General features: G+C 40.7%; 1 protein-coding gene across 29 annotated transcripts in view; it reads left to right on the forward strand.

Annotated features, from left to right (window-relative positions):
• The window catches only part of Erc2 (ELKS/RAB6-interacting/CAST family member 2), a 1,049,338-nt gene that overhangs the window by 808,414 nt on the left and 222,226 nt on the right, over window positions 1-18,698 (forward strand). For 17 of the 29 annotated variants that reach the window (XM_021244028.2, XM_021244029.2, XM_021244031.2 and 14 more), the window contains 2 exons: window positions 5,509-5,656; window positions 7,066-7,194. In XM_021244028.2, coding sequence (XP_021099687.1) covers window positions 5,509-5,656; window positions 7,066-7,194 — 277 coding nt within the window. Of the gene's footprint in view, window positions 1-5,508; window positions 5,678-7,065; window positions 7,195-18,698 lie in introns of those variants that run through there. The other 12 variants (XM_004864323.4, XM_004864324.4, XM_004864325.4 and 9 more) reach the window with 3 other exon arrangements.

Consider the following 18,698-nt stretch of genomic DNA (forward strand, 5'->3'; position numbering starts at 1 on the left):
ATTTATTTGCTATTTCTACTTCCTTGTCTGAGAAATGTCTGTTCATTTCAGATGCCCATTTTTGGATTGGGTCTCTAAATATGGGAGGTGTGATCTTTTCAAGTTCTTTATAGATTCGAGATAGTAGACCTTTGTCTGAGGAAGAGCAAGTGAAGATTTTTTCCCACATTGTGGGTTGTCTCTTCCCACTGCTGGTGGTTTCTTTTGCCGTGCAGAAGCTTTTTAATAAGAAGAGATCTCACTTGTTGATTGTTTGTACTAGTTCACGGGCAACTGAGGTTTTGTTCATAAAATCTTTTCCTACACTGATGTCTTCAAGAGTTCTACCTAACCTCTGTTCCAACTGGTTCAGAGTTTCTATTTTAATATTTAGATCTTTAATCCATTTTGATTTTTGTTTAGTGCATGGCGAGAGATATAGGTCTAGTCTTAATCTTTGGCAAGTTGAAGCCCAATTTTTCCAGCACCTTTTATTAAAGAGGCTATCTTTCCTCCAGTGAGGGTGTTTGGCTCCTTTGTTGAAGATGAGATGGCTGAGTGTGTCTGGTGTTGTTTCTGCATCTTCTAATCTATTCCACTGGTCCTCAGGTCTGTTTCTTTGCCAGTACCATGCTGTTTTTATCACAGTAGCTTTGTAGTATAGTTGCAGGTTGGGGATTGTGATACCCCCTGCCATGTCTCTGTTACCTAGAATCGCTTTTGCTATTCTGGGTCTCTTCTTGTTCCAAAGGAATTTTTGGATTGTTTCCTCAAGGTCCATGAAGTATGCTGCTGGGATCTCAATTGGAATTGCATTAAATCTATATAGCAGTTTTGGAAGTATGGCCATTTTCACTATATTAATCCTTCCTACCGAGGAGCAGGGGACGTCTGTCCATTTTCTGATATCATCTTCAATCTCTCTTTTCAGAGTGCCATAGTTTTCAGAGAAGAGGTCTTTGATTTCTTTTGTTAGGTTGATTCCTAGGTATTTCAGTTTTTTGGATGCTATTGTGAAAGGAATTATTTGCCCTATTTCTCTCTCAGTGAGTCTGTCATTGGTGTAGAGGAAAGCTATTGATTTTTGTGTGTTGACCTTGTCACCAGCTACTTGACTGAATTTGGTTATTAAGTCTAGAAGACTTTTGGTGGAGTTCTTGGGGTCTTCTATAGAGAGTATCATGTCATCTGCAAATAATGACAATTTGACTTCTTCGTTTCCTATCTTTATTCCTTTTATTTCTTTCTCTTGTCTAATTGCCGTGGCTAATGTTTCCAGAACTATATTGAACAAGAGTGCTGATAGTGAACATCCTTGTCTTGTTCCTGATTTGAGTGTGAAGGATGTCAGTTTTTGACCATTTAGTATGATATTGGCTGTTGGTTTTTCATAGATGGCTTCTATCAGTTTGAGGTAGAGACCCTCTATTCCAATTTTTTGTAGGATTTTTATCATAAATGCATGTTGGATTTTGTCAAATGCTTTTTCTGCGTCTGTGGAGAGAATCATGTGGTTTTTGTCCTTGGCTCTATTGATATAGTGTATTACATTGATTGATTTGCGTATATTGAACCATCCCTGCATCCCTGGGATGAATCCTACTTGATCAGGCTGTGTGATCTTCTTGATGAGCTTCTGCATTCTGTTTGCCAGTATCTTATTAAGGATTTTTGCATCTATGTTCATTAGTGAGATTGGCCTATAGTTCTCCTTTTCGGTTGAGTCTTTCTCTACTTTGGGGATCAAGGTGATGCTTGCTTCCAGGAATAAATTTGGGAGTATTGCTTCCCTTCCAATTTCATTGAAGAGTTTAAACAGTAGTGGCAGCAGTTCCTCTCTAAATATCTTGTAGAATTCAGGAATGAAGCCATCAGGGCCCGGGTTTTTCTTAGTTGGTAAGTTTTTAATTATGTTTTCAATTTCATTGGTTGATATTGGGTTGTTCATAATTTTTAGGTCTTCTTCGTTCAACTTTGGTAATTCATATGTATCTAGGAATCTGTCCATTTCTTCTGTGTTTTCCATCTTATTAGCATATAGGTTCTGGAAGTAGGTATTGATGATCCTCTGGATTTCTTCTGGGTCTGTTGTGATTCCACCCTTTTCATTCCTAATTGCATGGATTTGGGCCTTTTCTTTCCTTTTTCTATAAGGTTGCCTAAGGGTTTGTCAATTTTGTTGATTCTTTCAAAGAACCAACTCTTGGCTTCATTGATTTTTTGTATCGTTCTCTTAGTCTCCATTGCATTGATTTCTCCTCTGATCTTTATAATTTCCTCCCCTGTATGAGCTCTGAGGTTGTCCTGCTCTTCTTTTTCTAGAAGCTTGAGATTCAGCATCAGGTTGTTTAATTGGGCTTGTTCTGTTTTCCTAATATGCGTATTCACTGCTATGAATTTCCCTCATACAACAGCTTTCATTGTGTCCCATAGATTCCGATATGTTGTATTGTTATTGTCATTTAATTGAAGGAACTGTCTGATTTCTTCTTTAATTTCCTCTGTGACCCATTGGTTATTGAGAAGTATGTTGTTCAATTTCCACGTGTTTATGAAACTTTTTGAGTTTCTTTTGCTATGGATGTCCAATTTCATCGCACTATGGTCTGATAATGTACAGGGGATAACTTCAATTCCTTTGCACTTACTTAAACATGTTCTCTGTGTGAGTATGTGGTCTGTTTTGAAGAATGACCCATGTGCAGCTGAGAAGAATGTGTATTCTGATTTTGTGGGGTGGAACACTCTGTAAACATGTTAAGTTCATTTGTTCAAGAGTTCGATTGAGTTCTAGTATTTCATTACTTACTTTTTGTCTAGTTGATCTATCTCTTTGTGACAGTGGGGTGTTGAGGTCCCCCACTACAATTGTATTAGTGCATATATGACTTTTCATGTCCGTTAGTATTTTTTTTATGTAGTTGGGCACACTAGTGTTTGGTGCCTAGATATTTATGATTGTCATCTCTTCCTGTTGGATTGTTCCCTTTACAAGGATGTAGTGTCCTTCTTCATCTCTCTTAATCAGTGTTGATTTGAAATCTACTTGATCTGCCAAGAAGATAGCTACTCCTGCTTTTTTTCGGGTTCCTGTTGCATGGAGTATTGTTTTCCAGCCTTTAACTTTCAGTCTATGAGTTTCCTTTTGAATGAAGTGTGTTTCTTGTATGCAGCATATTGTTGGATTTTGCTTCTTGACCCATTCTGCCAGTCTCTTTCTTTTGAATGGTGAATTGAGACCATTAACATTAATGGTTATAACTGAAACATATTGACTTGTCATTGCCATGACTTTTTCTTTTTGTTGGGTTCTCCCCCTTTCCATTTAATTTCTTGTCATGCCAGATGGGTTCATTCTGCTTTGCTTCCTGGGGTTGTGATCCTCAATATCTGTTCCTAGGATATTGTGTAAAATTCTTTGGAGTGCTGATTTGGTATTCATGAAATTCCTAAGGTGCTCTTTGTCATGAAAGTATCTTATTTCTCCATCACTTTTGAAAGATAGTTTTGCAGGGTACATCAATCTGGGTTGGAGGCTCTTTTCTTTTAGGGCTTGGAATATGTCACTCCAAGCTCTTCTTGCCTTGAGGTTTGCGTTGAGAAGTCTGCTGTGATTCTGATGGGCTTTCCTCTGTATGCGATTTGTTTCTTTTCTCTAACTGCTTGTAGAACTTTGTTCTTCTGTTGAGTTTCTGGAATCTTAACAATTATATGCCTAAGTGTAGATTTTTTTTTTGGTCAAGGCTATTTGGAGTCCTATATGCCTCACTTATCTGTATGTCAAGCTCTTTTCCCCTCCTTGGGAAGTTTTCTGCCATTATTTCTGTGAAGAGAGATTTTATGTCATCTGCACTCTCTTCTGTTTCTTCATTGACTCTGATCAGTCTTATGTTATTCTTCTTTGCATCATCTAGCAGCTGCTGGATTGATTTCTCATGTTCCCTTATAATTTTGAAGCAAGTTTTCTTTTCCTCGTCATTAATTGCAATCTTATTTCTATATCTGAAATTCTGTCCTCACATTGGCTCATTCTGCTGTGTAGACTTTCAATGGAGTTTTTCATCTCCTGGAAATCTATTTGCATCTGTTTTATGGATTCCATTTGTTTCCTATGTTGGGATTCCATCATGTTCCTCAGCTCCTCTCTAGATTTATTAATCATGTCTTGCACTAGGAGCACAATTTCTCTTGTTATCTGAGAAATTATTTCTGATTTCATTTTTTCCAGATCCCCTTTTGTTGCCAGTTCAGTGGGTCCAGGTGGTTGAGTATCAGAGTGTTCCATCTCATTTCCCTTTGGGTTTGCTGTAGGTGATCTGGAAGTCTGGTTTTGAGACTTATTTACGTGTTTTCTCATTTCAACTGGCCGGGGGGCTGTTGGCGCCTGCATGGATTACCTCCTCTGAGCTGGGAGAGATGGGACAGGGGCCAGGAGCAGTGGCAGGGATGGTGGCCCAAAAGCCCTTTCCTGTGGGCTGGGAGCAGCGGGAGGGATGTTGACCAGGAAGCCCCTTCCTCTGGACCAGGAGCAGTGGGATGGTGGCTCAGAAGCCCCTACCTCTGGGCCAGGAGTGGCAGGACTCAGTACCGTGGTCTGTTGGTCTGGTGTCCTCTGCATCTTTGCAGTATGGAACCAGGAGGCTGTACGGGGCGGGGGGGCTGTTTCCAGTGGATTTTTGCCAGGGCACAGGCTGATTCGACGTGTTCCGCACGACTCTGAATTAGCATTCTGATTACCCACTATGCTCAGGGCTCTTCTAGAAGCTGGAGAACTGGTGGTACACAAAACAGATGAAGTCCCAGTTTCATAGCGGATCTAATCAAGAAAGCAAACAAATAATAAATATCTAAGACCTTGTCAAGTGATGAAGAGTGCTGGAGAAAAATTAAACAGTGTAGCATAAGAGAACCCTGACAGGGTAGAAGATGGAGAAACAATATTTGAGGAAGTAGCCAGAGAAAGATTCTCTCCAGAGAGTACATTTGGCCGAAACCTGGAAGGTGTGGTGCTGTATGACAAAGGCAAAGCCTATAGGAAGAGAACAGGGCTAACCTTCACTAAACAGATTGAGAATGGAAAGGGAACCCTAGTAAATATCTCTGCCTGTCTTCAAATGAAAATCTTTCATAAGAAAGTAATACTTAATGTTGAAATTGTTACCTAGTTTTGTTGGTTTGCCTTGGAGACTTCAAACCTTCAAAAATGGATGGATGGACAGATGGATGGATAGATGGATGAAAGTGTCTTAGAAGTAAATGGATTGATCCTCTTCCACTTCTAATTTGCAGCTGTACCAATGAAACCATTGAAAGATGCCTCTCTCAGAAGATATCATGTACAAGTCTCAGGGATTCTAACCCAAACTTCTTTGTCCATTCTAAGAGTCAAGAAGGGAGTTTGTCTTATCCAATATTTGTTATTTCTTTTTCAGAGATCATGACTTGGGACTCATTTCTACTCTAAATGCCAGTTGTTTGGAGTTTTTTCCACTTTGGTAAAATGATCACAATAATCTTTATTTTTACCAGACAGGAAGCACTTCTTGCGGCAATCAGTGAAAAAGACGCAAATATTGCCTTGCTGGAATTGTCAGCTTCCAAAAAGAAAAAGACACAGGAAGAAGTTATGGCCCTCAAGCGGGAGAAGGACCGACTAGTGCATCAATTAAAGCAGCAGGTGGGGCCTCCTGCATGAAAGGTGTGTTTTGCTGGGCTTGGGGCCTTGGGTGCTTTCTCTGGGATTAGCCACTCTTCATATTCCCATGTCCATCCTGTGGGCTCAAGTAGCTAAAACCAGGTAGGAGCAGAATGGCCCAAACTGGTGCTAGACCACAATTTGACTGCTTTTCTGTGTTGGTGCATGTGGCTGGGCTTATGTGGTTTGTCATCAGCGCTGTGGTTCTTTCTTTTATATTAGTATCATCTCCCCAGAAATAACTCCCGGCTCTCTTCCTTCCAGTGGAATTTGACTGCTAAATAAAGCATAATAGTTCCCAATTAAATTCTGGGTGCCTTCTTTTCTGTTGGACTTGTGGCCTTCTGTTTCTGTCTTGTTCACTTCCTATTCCCTATAAATAACTCCTCTCATCGAGTTCTTTAAGTTTCTTTCTCTCTATACTTCCAACTTTGGTTCTTCAATCATTTTCTCCAGGACCTTTCAGTAAAGGAACAGCTTCCAGCTCATAGTACTGCCAGATTAGGCTTAGAACCTCACAGCCATTATTCAGTTTAATTTTTTAAATCACCTTTTTGTGCCAATATCCTGTGCTTCCTCTTCTTTTGGCCATTATATATATATATTTTTTTTTTCGTGAAAACGGAAGGAAAAGCATAGACCAACTTGTGTCTAAAGTTCTTTGCCTTTTGGAGGAGTTTCTGGAAGTGACTTAAAATGGAAATAATTCTACGCTGAAGTCTGCAGATGATTTTTCTCCTCATATATAACCTGGAGAATTTCATAAAGCGATGGTTAAAGATATTCACTTGCTCAGCTCAGTGATCTGTGGCCTCTTAAGGTGGCTACCTATCCTAACCAGGTAATGTTTGGCTCCAAAGCTCTCTAAATGGCACATGATTACCATGTAGAGAATCCACACTGATTTCCATCTCTGGGAGTGGCTCTCTGCCTGCTACGGTGAGCTTTACTAAGCACAGTATGTAGGATGAGTGGAAGGAAGCCTGAAAGAATAAACCCCCTTAACTTAAAATGTGGCTAACCCTTCCCTTAGGAAGGAAAAGACATCTGTTAGCCCTAAACTGGTCCATTTTTCAGGGGGCTGCCTTGCTGAAAGACAGATCCTGCTGCTATGCCTGGACCCTCCCCTTGCAGAGGGAGGGTCTCAGTTGCTGCCAAATGTTGGGGTCATTCCACAGAGTGGCATGCCTCGCTACTGCTGGCCCCAGGGGTCTGGGACTGCTTACATCTGACCTCTTTGTTTGGGGCTGTGCATCTTCTACACTGGGTTTTCTACCCACTTAGCCATAGAAAGTCAAGATGAGCTTCCTTCTCTCCTTTCCCCCAGTTCTTTCCTTGTGCTCCCTGCAAACTCCCCTCCTGCACCTAACCTTTATAGCTTTCTCCCACAGGTTTATAGACCTAAGAAACAGCCCCAGAGCTCGAATATACCATGCACTTGTGATGCTGGCTACAGCCCAGATATTACGGCCAAGTACCACGGGTCCAGCTACGATGTATACATGATGCAAAGGTCTCAGGTCAGTCAGCTGCTAAGGAGACACTCATCCCCCGATGGGGCTTGGGGGTGCATAAGAGCTATATCCTATTTTGACCTTCATCTCCTCTGATAATTTCTAATGCTCAGTGGCCATAAAGCTGGAGACCATAGATGATAGCATCATACAATGATTTGTGATGTCATTTCATTTATTGTGTGTTTGCAGTAGTTCCAAACTTGGTGGCCACCCTACAGGGTCAACTCTTCAAAAATGGCCTCATGGCGCTGCAAAGCCAAGGAGCCAGAGGCATTGCTATCAGTCAGAGTGGATTATTTAGAGTGGATTTTTTTTCTTTCTCTTCGATATATATACCTCTACTTTTCCCAATAAGGATTTTTTTAAAGCTGCTTTTTTTTTTTCTAACCATCATGAAAATGCACTCCTAGATTCCAGCAAGGATTAAGTGTAGCCCTTCAATTTGCTCCTGGGAAACTGGACAAAGCCTTCATTCTTTGCAACAGGTTTGGTTTTGGGTGTCATGGAGCACATTTGGGAAATCCCAGCTGTGTAAGAGGTAGGCCCCTTCCTGGGCTGAGGCAGGATCTGAAGGATTGTTGTAGAGGAAGAGGCAGTGAAGGAAGAGGCTAGGCTCCTTGGTGATGTGGCTTGGGTCTGAAATCCCTTCTTACTCCTATCCACCAAAAAGCAATAGAAACCCCATTAATTTAACTACCTTTTTTGCAAATGATAGTGAATCTAACAATATTGGCTAATTTGCTTATAAAAGCAGTTGCCTTTTTTTTTTTTTTTGAGTGTTTACTGTGCGCTTGACCTTGTATCCAGGGTCCCTCAATGATTTTGTCTCACAGTCATCACAGCCAAGTGATGGCCCCAAGTGGGGGCTAAGATTATCACTCTTTTCCAGGGGGCATGACTGAGTCTTATGTGCAACTAACCAGCCCAAAGACACACAACTTGTGTTAGACTTCAGGCTTTAGTCAGTCTTCCTGAATCCACAGTACCCATGAGGTGTGGGAAGGAAATCACTGTAATAAACAAAATCAGAAATTGTGAGGCTCTTTTGTCTTCACAAACATGATGTAGATGCCCAAAAACCCCGGTTAAGAAACCAAGAACTCTAACCACTTACAGAGTTCTGCTTGGAATTCTTAAGTTTACACTTGATCTTAGCCAAAAGGCCGAGAAGCAATGGAATTCTTAAGTTTAGACTACTATTTGACCACATCAAGAGTAACTATTAATACTTGTGAGCTTACCAAGTGTGAGGCATGGGTCTAAGGGTTTTGTATATGTTAATTGATCAACTCCTAACAAAGCTCCTAACTGTCGTTCTTATAGAAAAAAGCAGTGGTCCAAGGAAGTGGAGCAACTTGCTTAGTTCTCACAATTGGACATACCACGATGTTTGTTAGAGACCCTTTGCCAACCTTAAGTAGATTTTACAGATGACATCCACTATTGAACTGCTTAGGTTGACTTTGACTTTAGGTCTTGTTATCTGGATACTTATGGGCACTTCCCTGGACCTCTGTTTGTTCATCAGCGCATTGGGATAGTAACATGATTCAAAAAGTTACTTTGATGTGTAGTATTCAAAGTGCTTTGCACACGCCTGGTACAGAGGAGCTGCTATTTATACTGCTGCTGCTAATTAATATCACCACTAATCTTTAAAAATAGTCTAATTTTTATTTCATCATTGCTATTCAGCATACAGCTGAAAATTACAACTAAGTGAGAATATATTGTTGAACTGTGGCAGAAAGAGCAGACAGATGTTGGCATCTAAGCCTCCCTAGCCCTCTCCCCCAAAGATCAAGCATTTGTGGAGCAGTGAGCACGCATGTCAGGAACTTTAGCCCCCAGCTCCCAACTTGTGCTAAAGAGGCCCACAGTACTTATGAAATTTGCCTGGTCTGTGTATGCAGCCCCTGGAGACATGAGTCAGGAAGGACAAGTTCCAGACCTTAGATGTCTTCACCTGCATGGCTGACTTGAAAGAGCAGAGCTCATTCAGGGGCCAGCCTTTAGAAGGGAGGGGCATGGGTCTGGCCTGCTCAGTTTCAACACAGATGGTCAGGCCAACTGCCTCATGAGAGGTGCCATATTCTTCAGGCTTCCCATGGAGCTCAAAATGTCTTATGCAGAAAATCTCTCCACTGCTCACACCATTTCCAGTGACTAAATATGAGTAGTTTATTCAATAACCACCACAGGTATTATACTTTGCCAGATGCATAATATGCACGGAAAAAAACACTTGTTATGTGAATGCATGATTACCACAGGCCAGGCACCATGTTAAATGCTTTATGTGATATAAGTTTATAAACAAAGCTGGGAATAGAGTGCAGTGGTAGGGAGCTTGCCTAGCATAAACCAGGCCTTCAGTTTGATCCCCAGGACTGAGGGAGAAACAGAACCAAAACCTTACAGACATCTCATATTCTTCCCATAATCAACCAATCAACATATTGTATACTTTCTGTGGGCCAGGTTTTCTTCCAGGTGCTGAGGATTCATCCATGACAGATATTGTTTCTGCTGCACTGAGAAAAACATCATCCTCAGTTTTTAATTTATCAAACCAAGGCTCCAAGACACCATATGACTTAATCAGTATTATACCACTTCATCATGCTGTGCAGAGTCGGGCTCAGGCTGGAGGAGTGCTGAGACTCTGCTCTTGTCTGGGCTGAACACTGCCTTCCTATACCAGCACTGAGAGGCATGGGTTAGTTCCCACATCTCACAGATGTCATCAGGGAAACCCAGTTCTGAAGCCTCAGCCTTGATTCCCAGCCTGCTCAGGAAGGGTGAGGAGATTGGTAAAACCAAATGCCAACTGGAGTTAAACTCAACAGGAGTTTATGGCATGTCTCCTTTGTATCATAGTGCTAGGCATTTTGGAGTTATGTGAGAGACCAAAATAAACAAATACCCTTTCCTCATGGAGCTTATTTTATATTTTAAAATTCTGTTATTGGTAAATTTTAGGTATACAATATGTTTACATTTATCATTGGGTGCTTGTACCTATACATGATGTATCTTGGTTCTTTTTTTTTTCCCCATTACCTGTGCACCCTTCACCCCCTCCACCCTTCCCTATTTACATAGACTTCATTTCCATTTTTTTCTTTTCTCATAATTTTTCCTTTCCCTTCTTTCCTTTCCCCTTCCCCACCCACCACCCCTACCCCTTTTGACCTTTTCTTCCTATTTCAAATTATCACTTATTCATTTTAATCATTTTCATCCTTATTTACACTTTCAGTTTCTCACACTAGAGAAACTATTCGGTATTTACACATGTGTTCTATTTATTTCACTTAAGAGTATGGCCTCAAGATGCATCCATTTAGCTATAAATGTCTCTAGTGTCTCATTATTTATGACTGAGTACTACTCCACTTTATAAAAAAAAAAAAACCACATCTTCTTTATCCAGTTTCCAGTTGATGGGCACTTGGGCTGTTTCCAAGCTTTAGCTATTACAAACTGTGCTGCTATAAACATGGGTGCACATATATCTCTGTGGTATGGTTCTTTTAATTCTTTTGGGAAGATACTCAGCAAGGGAATAGTGGGGTCAAATGGGACCTCTAGACCTAGTTCTTTGAGGTATCTCCATACTGATTTCCACAGTGGTTGCACCAGTCTGCACTCCCACCAGCAGTGCAACAGGGTTCCTCTTTCCCCACACCCCTGCCAGCATTTGTTATTGGTTGATTTCATGATAGCAGCCATTCTTTCTGGAGTGAGGTGGAATCTCAGTGTTGTTTTCATTTGCATCTCTCCAAAGACCGGTGATGTTGAACATTTTTTCATATATTTATTTGCTGCTTTTACTCCTTTGTCTGAGAAATGTCTGTTCATTTCAGATGCCCATTTTTGAATTGGGTTTTTGAATTTAGGGGGTCTGACTTTTTTCAGTTCTTTATATATTATAGATAGTAGACCTTTGTCTAAAGTATGGCTGCTAAAATTTTTTTCCCATATTGTAGGTTGTCTGTTAGCTCTGTTGGTGGTTTCTCTTGCAGTGCAGAAGCTTTTTAATAAGATGAGATCCCAGTTGTTGATTCTTTGTGCTAGTTCCCGTGCTACTGAGGTTTTGTTCATAAAGTCTTTTCCTATGCCAATGTCTTCAAGAGTTCTACCTAACATCTTCCAGGAAGTTTAGTGTTTCTGTCTTAATATTTAGATCTTTAATCCACTTTGATCTTAGTTTAGTGCCTGGTGATAGGTATGGGTCTAATTTTAATCTTTGGCAGGTTGAAATCCAGTTTTTCCAACACCATCTATTAAATAGGCTATCTTTCTCCAATGAGAGTGGTTGGCTTCTTTGTCAAAGATGAGGTGGCTGAGTATGTCTGAAGTTGTTTCTCCATCTTCTAATCTATTCCACTGATCCTCGGGTCTGTTTCTTTTTCAGTACCATGCTGTTTTTATCACAGTAGCTTTGTAGTATAGTTTCAAGTTGGGGATCGTGATATCCCCTGCCATGTCTCTGTTGCCTAGAATTGATTTTGCTATTGTAGGTCTCTTCTGGTTCCAAATGAATTTTTGGATTGTTTTCTCTAGTTCTGTGAAGTATATTGTTGGAATTTCAATCAGCATTGCATTAAATCTATATAGTAGTTTTGGAAGTATGGCCATTTTCACTATATTGTTCTTCCTATCCAGAAACAAGGAGTATCTTTCCATTTTCTTATATCCTTCTCAATCTCCTTTTTCAGAGTGCTGTAGTTTTCAGTGTAAAGGTCTTTTGCTTCCTTTATGAGGTTGATTCCTAGATAGTTCATTTTTTTGGATGCTATTGTACAAGGAATTTTTTTCCTGAATTTCTCTCTCAGTGAGTCTGCTATTTGCATATAAGAAGGCTATTGATTTTTGAGTGTTGAACTTATATCCAGCTACTCTACTGAATCTGTCAATAAGGTCTAGAAGTCTTTTGGCAGAGTTTTTTGGGTCTTCTATGTAAAGTATCATATCATCAGCAAATAATGAGTTTAAGTTCTTCCTTTCCTATCTTTATTCCTTTTATTTCTTTCTTTTTTCTAATTGCTGTGGCTAGTGTTTTCAGAACAATATTGAACAGGAGTGGTGATAGTGGGCATCCTTGTCTTGTTCCTGATTTTAGTGTGAAAGTTTTCAGTTTTTGACCATTTAGTATGATGTTGGCTGTTGGTTTTTCATAAATGGGCTTAATCAGGTTGAGATAAAGACCTTTTATTCCAATTTTCTGTAGCATTTTTATCATGAATGGGTGTTGGATTTTGTCAAATGCTTTTTCTGCATCAGTTGAGATGATCATATGTTTTCTGTCCTTGACCCTGTTAATATAATGTATTACATTTATTGCTTTACAAATGTTGAACCATCCTTGCATCCCTGGGATAAATCTGACTTGGTCAGGGTGTATGATCTTCTTGATGACCCTCTGTATTCTGTTTGCCAGTATCTTGTTGAGGATTTTTGCATCTATGTTCATTAGGGAGATTGGCCTGTAGTTCTCTTTTGGGGTTGAGTCTTCCCTTTGCTTTGGAATCAAAGTAACACTTGCTTCTAGGAATGAATTTGGAAACCTTGCTTCTCTTTCAATTTCCTTGATGAGTTTAAAGAGTAATGGTGATAGTTCTTCTTTAAATGTCTTGTAGAATTCAGCAGTGAAGCCATCAGGACCTGGGCTTTTCTTTGTTGGTAAATTTTTTATTACATTTTCAATTTCACTCATTGTTATTGGGGTGTTTAGAATTTCTATATCTTCTTCATTTAACTTTGGCAATTTTTGTGCATCTAGGGATCTGTCCATTTCTTCTGTGTTTTTCATTTTATTAGAGTACAGGTTCTCAAAATAGGCATTGATGATCCTCTGGATTTCTGCTGGGTCTTGGAGCTTGATTTTAATGGAGAGATAAAAAGCAATAAATAATGAATATAAGTAACAAATTATGAGTTAGAGAAAAAGAAAAATATACATAAGGGAGAACAATAGTGCCAGAGTAGGAATGATGGGCTGGTAATGATTTTAAAAAGAATTTTTAGGAAGAGTCTCTAGGGAAGGGTATTTGAGTAGAGACTTGAGGAAGGCGAAGGAATGAGCCATGTGGACATTTGGGAGAAGAATGTTCCAGCAGAGGTAGCAGCCAGTGCAAAACTTCTAATGTGGGAGCCTACAGCGTCTGATGTGAGTGAATGAGGAGGTGATCTGTCATAGCAAGAACTGAAGTGGGCTGTGTAGGACTCTTGTACAACCTCTGCTTAGAGTGGTGTATGCTGAGGTGGAGATTCTCAGTCTTTAGGAAGCAGAATGCACTCATTTGGTTGCCTCAGAACAGGGAGGGCTCCCTCCTGAGGTCTGCTCTGATAGCCACTCTGGAGACTGCTCTGGTGAGTCCACTCTTTGCACTCCCAATCTCTGCCCTCCAAGGAGTTCCAGAGGCTTCTCATACACTTTTAAGATGCATGGCCACTTACGTTGGAGCCACAAAGAAGAATTTATGCCAGAATGTGCCTGTCACACCTCATGAGATTTTCAGGTAGAGTGGGAACAGTGGCTTTTGACAAAATGCTATCCCTGACTTTCTGGCAGCCTCAGCAACATGCCCTGGGAGCCCAGATCCCGTATCCTCCTTCTTGTGTGAAGGCCATTCTCATACTATGTCCTCTACACAGTGTTGGCTATGCCTATGAGAAGAATAACTGCCCTGCACGTCAGGCTAACCATTCCACACTTCTCTGAGCAGAAGCATAATCTTTTCCCAAGACAAATCTCATGTTGTTATCATCCTCCAGCCCTCACTGCTGAAAATCTTTCTTTGGCTCCCGTAGGTGTCAGAACAAAGACAGATCAAACCATTCGTTGCACTTTACCCTTGCATATGCCATTCCCTCTACCTGAAAACTTTTCCCTTTTTTATTCACCTGGTTAATGCCTACACATCCATCTAATCTTAGTCCAACATCACTTCCACAGAGAAGCCTTCTGGAACTTTTCTCTACTGAATCAAATCTTTCAATTTGGCCCTTCATAGTACATGTATTTCTGTCTTCCAGCACTTGTAACAGATGAAAATTTCCATTTGTTTTTTGGTAATTAGAATAGTAACTGTCTGCTCTGCTAGTTTATGAGTTCCTTGAGGACTCTGATCTCAAGACTTTTTTGCTCACCATTCATCTGCAGGCCTAGGACAATTGCCAGCCTGTAGTCAGGATTTAGCAAATATTTGTTGAACATATGAAATAATGAAGAAGCTACTAGGGCAGCTTCTTAAGAGACATATATCAATGATCAATCATGATCCTGTTCCCTTTAGACAAAACTAAGCCTCATTGTTTGCACCCTAATATTTTGGGTACCCACCACCAATCTGTAGGAGTTGGTAGAAGAGTAAGGCCTGTTCCTCAATTGATGGCCCCAAAATAGTGCCTCTCCCTTTCTTACAAACATGTTTCAAGGCATTTTAAAGAAGTCCCTTTTCCTATGCCTGAGCCATGGGATGGTGGCTAATTTTTTCTCCAAACCTCCTTACCTTTTTGTACTTTAAATTCCCCCCAGTTTCGTGAATTCTTCTTGAATAAAATGTCACTCCATTCCCAGATGGGGCAGAAGATTCTTATTATGAAGGGAGCCCCTCTATTCCATCCCTGAAAACTTCTGTATATCTCATAAATCAATTTGCCTAGAAATACTTTAACTTCTGTTAAACATCTGTCAGAAAAGCCAGAGGTGATATGAAATGAGTCCAGAAATTCCAGCTATGCCTAACAATGAAAGAATCTTTATGACACTCCCCAGGTGTTGACATTTGGGTGGTTTTCTAGGCTGAACACAGTATGAAGGTAAGAGAGTAGTACAGATTAACCTTCTGTTTCTTGTTGCATTAAAAAAAAAAAGGAGGGGCCGGGAATTTAGCTCAGTGGTTCTGCCGCCTGCCTCACAAGTGAAAGATCCCAAGTTTGATCCCCAGTACTGGGGGAAAAAAAAAAAGGAAAAGATTAAGCAGTTTGGTGGAGTTGGCCTTTAAGTCAGTCTAACTTGTATTCTTCCGGTTTCTGGATTTTTTATGAGCACACACCTCTGATGTTTTATTCTGTCTCTAAGAAAGAGAGAAAGTATCTGGCTTCAAGATCTGTGCAGTGTTAGGAGTAGATCTCAGTTGAGATTTAGTTTTGGTCTTTCTCTAGGAGGGCTAGTTCTAAAAATTATTACTAAAATTACTATCTTCCTTCATCAGTGCCTGAACTCAAAGCCCCCAACTCTTTTCCTCCACCCTTGAAGAAAGGACTAACATCAAAATAATTAATTCTGAAATCATTGGATTTGCCTGCTGCTAAAAGATTTTTGAAGAAAGATTAAGACTAAATCTTACCCCATAAGCCTTATTCCCAAATGCTTTCCTGTTGCTGAAGTAGTGATATGCACATCCTTGATGAAAATGCCTTTTTTAAATGAAGTCCAGGCACTGTTGTTTAGTTAAAATTAGAACCAGCTTATTTCTCAGAACCAGTTAGAATACTTTTGAGATCGATCTGAGATAAATTGTACTTGGCTTTCTTTTCATTTTTCTACAAATTCTGGGTATTGCTTTCGGCCACGAGGAAACAGACAGGTCAGTTGGGAGCAAGAAGGTGTGAAGACCAGGAGATAAGTTCCATTATTCTCTGTTTAACCCCAGTGTTTACAGAAAATTAAAGTCCTATGTCCAGGTAAATGTTGTGATGGCCATGCCAGGTTAGCACCATTGCCCATGGAGGCTTCCTGCCCTGTGTTGTCCAAAAGTTTTAAGAGCATCTCCAAGGACTAGGCAAACAGATGTGCCATGAATGGGAGAAGGCAGAGTCTGTCCCAGATGGCGGTCAGAAGCAACACCTGTAAACATAGGATCCTAGTCAAATTGGATGTCACCAGAGGTGGACACAGCCGGTTGGAAATGCAAAAAGCACCAGAGCTGAGTGGGTAGCCTGGCAGTTCTTTCCTTTCTACTTGGAACCCTCAGGCTTTCATTTCCCCTTGCATTGTATGCAGATGACTTTTAATTACCCCTTATGGTTCAGAAGGTAAGCACAATTAAACAGCAGTGGAGGAACTCAAGGCAGTGGGGTTCCCATAGCTTAGTGTTGTGTTTGGATGAGCTCCAGAAAAGCTTGATTTGATCCCAGCATTGTAATGCACCACAGAATTGCTCCAGATCAAATTGCTGAAATGCAAATGCATTGGTTTGTATAGCAGACTCACTTTGGGGTAAGCTGTTCCTGTCCCTCTAATAAAATCTACCCACATCTCTATTTGCTTTTGACTTCAATGTGAAGTGACTTTGCAGTGTGCTCTGGAGAACCCCCTTTTTAAAAAGAAATAGTGAAACTCCTCCATAGGCTGAGGTCAGGCCATTCTCATGGAGGCAAACCTGAACTCCTCTATGTTACTGAAAAACATTTCCTCTTAGTGTCCAAGTAATGGACAGGACGCTGGTCTGCTTTCAGCCTGGAACTATTCCTTCCCCTAGGCAGCTGGTGTCTCAACCCCAATACTCAAGGAATCTATTAAGTTCAGCAATTGTGACACAAAATACACTCTAAGATTAAGGAACCAAAATATTTCCTCTGTGATTCCATGTGCTTCCCAAATCCCTCTTAGAAGGGCATCTTCTCAGAGCCTCAAGGTAAGGCTGATGGACCCCCTTCTGAGTTTGTTATCTGAAGGTCTTGCTTTGGTGGAAGCCTTGTTTTATATACTACTTTAGTATTCCCTAAATATGCTTGGAGTACCTCTCCTGTGTGTTGAGTTCTCTTCAGCTATAAGCAATGTTGACTTTTCCATGACACTTGAGGTTTTATAGTCTCTATCTCCAGTAAGATAGATGTTAGCTTATGAAAGAGACAATAAGAAAAATTGCTATGGGGGGGGGCGCGGTTGTTTGGTTTGGTTTTATGCAGAAATATTACTAAAGCTCAAAAATCTTCCTTGCCTAAAAGGTCAAAGAATATTTCTTGCAGAAGAAGAAATTCTTGAAATTTGCATAAATTATATGATTGACCATCAATAGCCTATTTTTTTGTGACAAATGCCTGTCCAACCATGATGCTGTCTCTTACATTTTCAGGGAACCTAGAGTAAGCATTCTTAAAGGGGAAAAAGGAAACAAAAACTTCACTCTGCTTTTTAAACATAGCTTTTTAAGTGTAATATTTTTAGGTAGAAAAACTTAAAAAGACCAACTTTACCAGTGTGTTCTCCTGCTTTTAGAAATGCACAAAGGGGAGATGGGTCTGACTTTTAAGCTTAAGAGAAATTTGCCAGCTTTTGTTCAGTAATTTAAAGCACCTCCACAGAATCTAGCTGTTGGCAGAGCACCTCAGAATCACAGGCTTAGCTGAAGGTGACCAAAACAGAATAGCATGCAAATGCCAAGAAGATCTCTCACGTGGTCTCTCTCTCTCTTTTTAAATTCAAATTTCACATCTGTGCTCTATTTTTAAACATTTATTCTTTAAGTGATAACGCATGTTTTACCAAGCTTCTTATTGGATTAGACACGTATGAAACCCCCTAGACTTTAACCTGTTCATTACCGCCTCCAAAAACCTTCAGATCCACCACCAGAGCAGAGTGCATGTAGGGGAAAGTTGGTGGCCACCAGAGATGGTGGCCACCAGAGAGTAGTTATACTTTGGGGAGGAAGAATCCCACTGCATAGATTTGGGGGCATCTTAGGGTGACATTGCTTCAAGAAGGCTTCCCTGCAGGTATAATGTGAATAGTGTTCATGTCCTTCATCATGGTTTTACTATTTACATTTTACCATGGGAAGTACTAACAGTTTTTGAGCTCTTACTGTATACCTGGTACTGGGCTAGGGATTTTCAATTCATCATCTCTTTTAATCCTCACAACAACCCTGAAAACCAGACATTAGTAATCCTATTTCAGATCTGAGGAAACTAAGATCCAGGGGCTATACAGATGCCTCGGCCAGTGAAGGGTGGAACCAAAGCCCGGGAGCTCTCATACATGGAGCTCTCTTCCGTGCTCCTCACAGGAGCTAGCTCTAGACTGGTCAAGTCTGACTTGCAACCTGGGGTGAAAGGAAGAACGAGAAGAAGGCCTTGTTCCGTGACCATGCACAGCACCCACTCCCAGCCCCACTCCCTGGGCCCCAGCTGCCGCCTGCCTGACCTGAGGCCACAGTGTGCAGCCTGGGGAGGGAACTTATCTCTTCCTATATCACCAGGCCTCAAGCTGCCACTGGGGGGAGGGGCTGTGACCCATCAAGCATCCTGCACTTTCCTAAGAAAATGTAGAGTGCCTTCATGTTTCTTTCTCAAGGTAGCTGCTTGAAAGTTTTTCCTCTTTAGTTTTCCATTTTCTTTTTCATCATTTAGCATATAAAAGTAGGTTTCTCCTGATCTCTCTCTCTCTCTTTCCCTCCCTCTGTCTCTCTTTCCCTCCCTCCCTCCCTTCCTCTCATCATATAATTAAAAGTCCTTTCAGGCTGTCTTCACCGTATCATTTAAAATGA

This window comes from Heterocephalus glaber, unplaced genomic scaffold (assembly GCF_053883595.1).
Source record: "Heterocephalus glaber isolate CG9 unplaced genomic scaffold, H.glaber_assembly_v1.0 deba00001472, whole genome shotgun sequence".
Classification (NCBI taxonomy): domain Eukaryota; kingdom Metazoa; phylum Chordata; class Mammalia; order Rodentia; family Bathyergidae; genus Heterocephalus; species Heterocephalus glaber.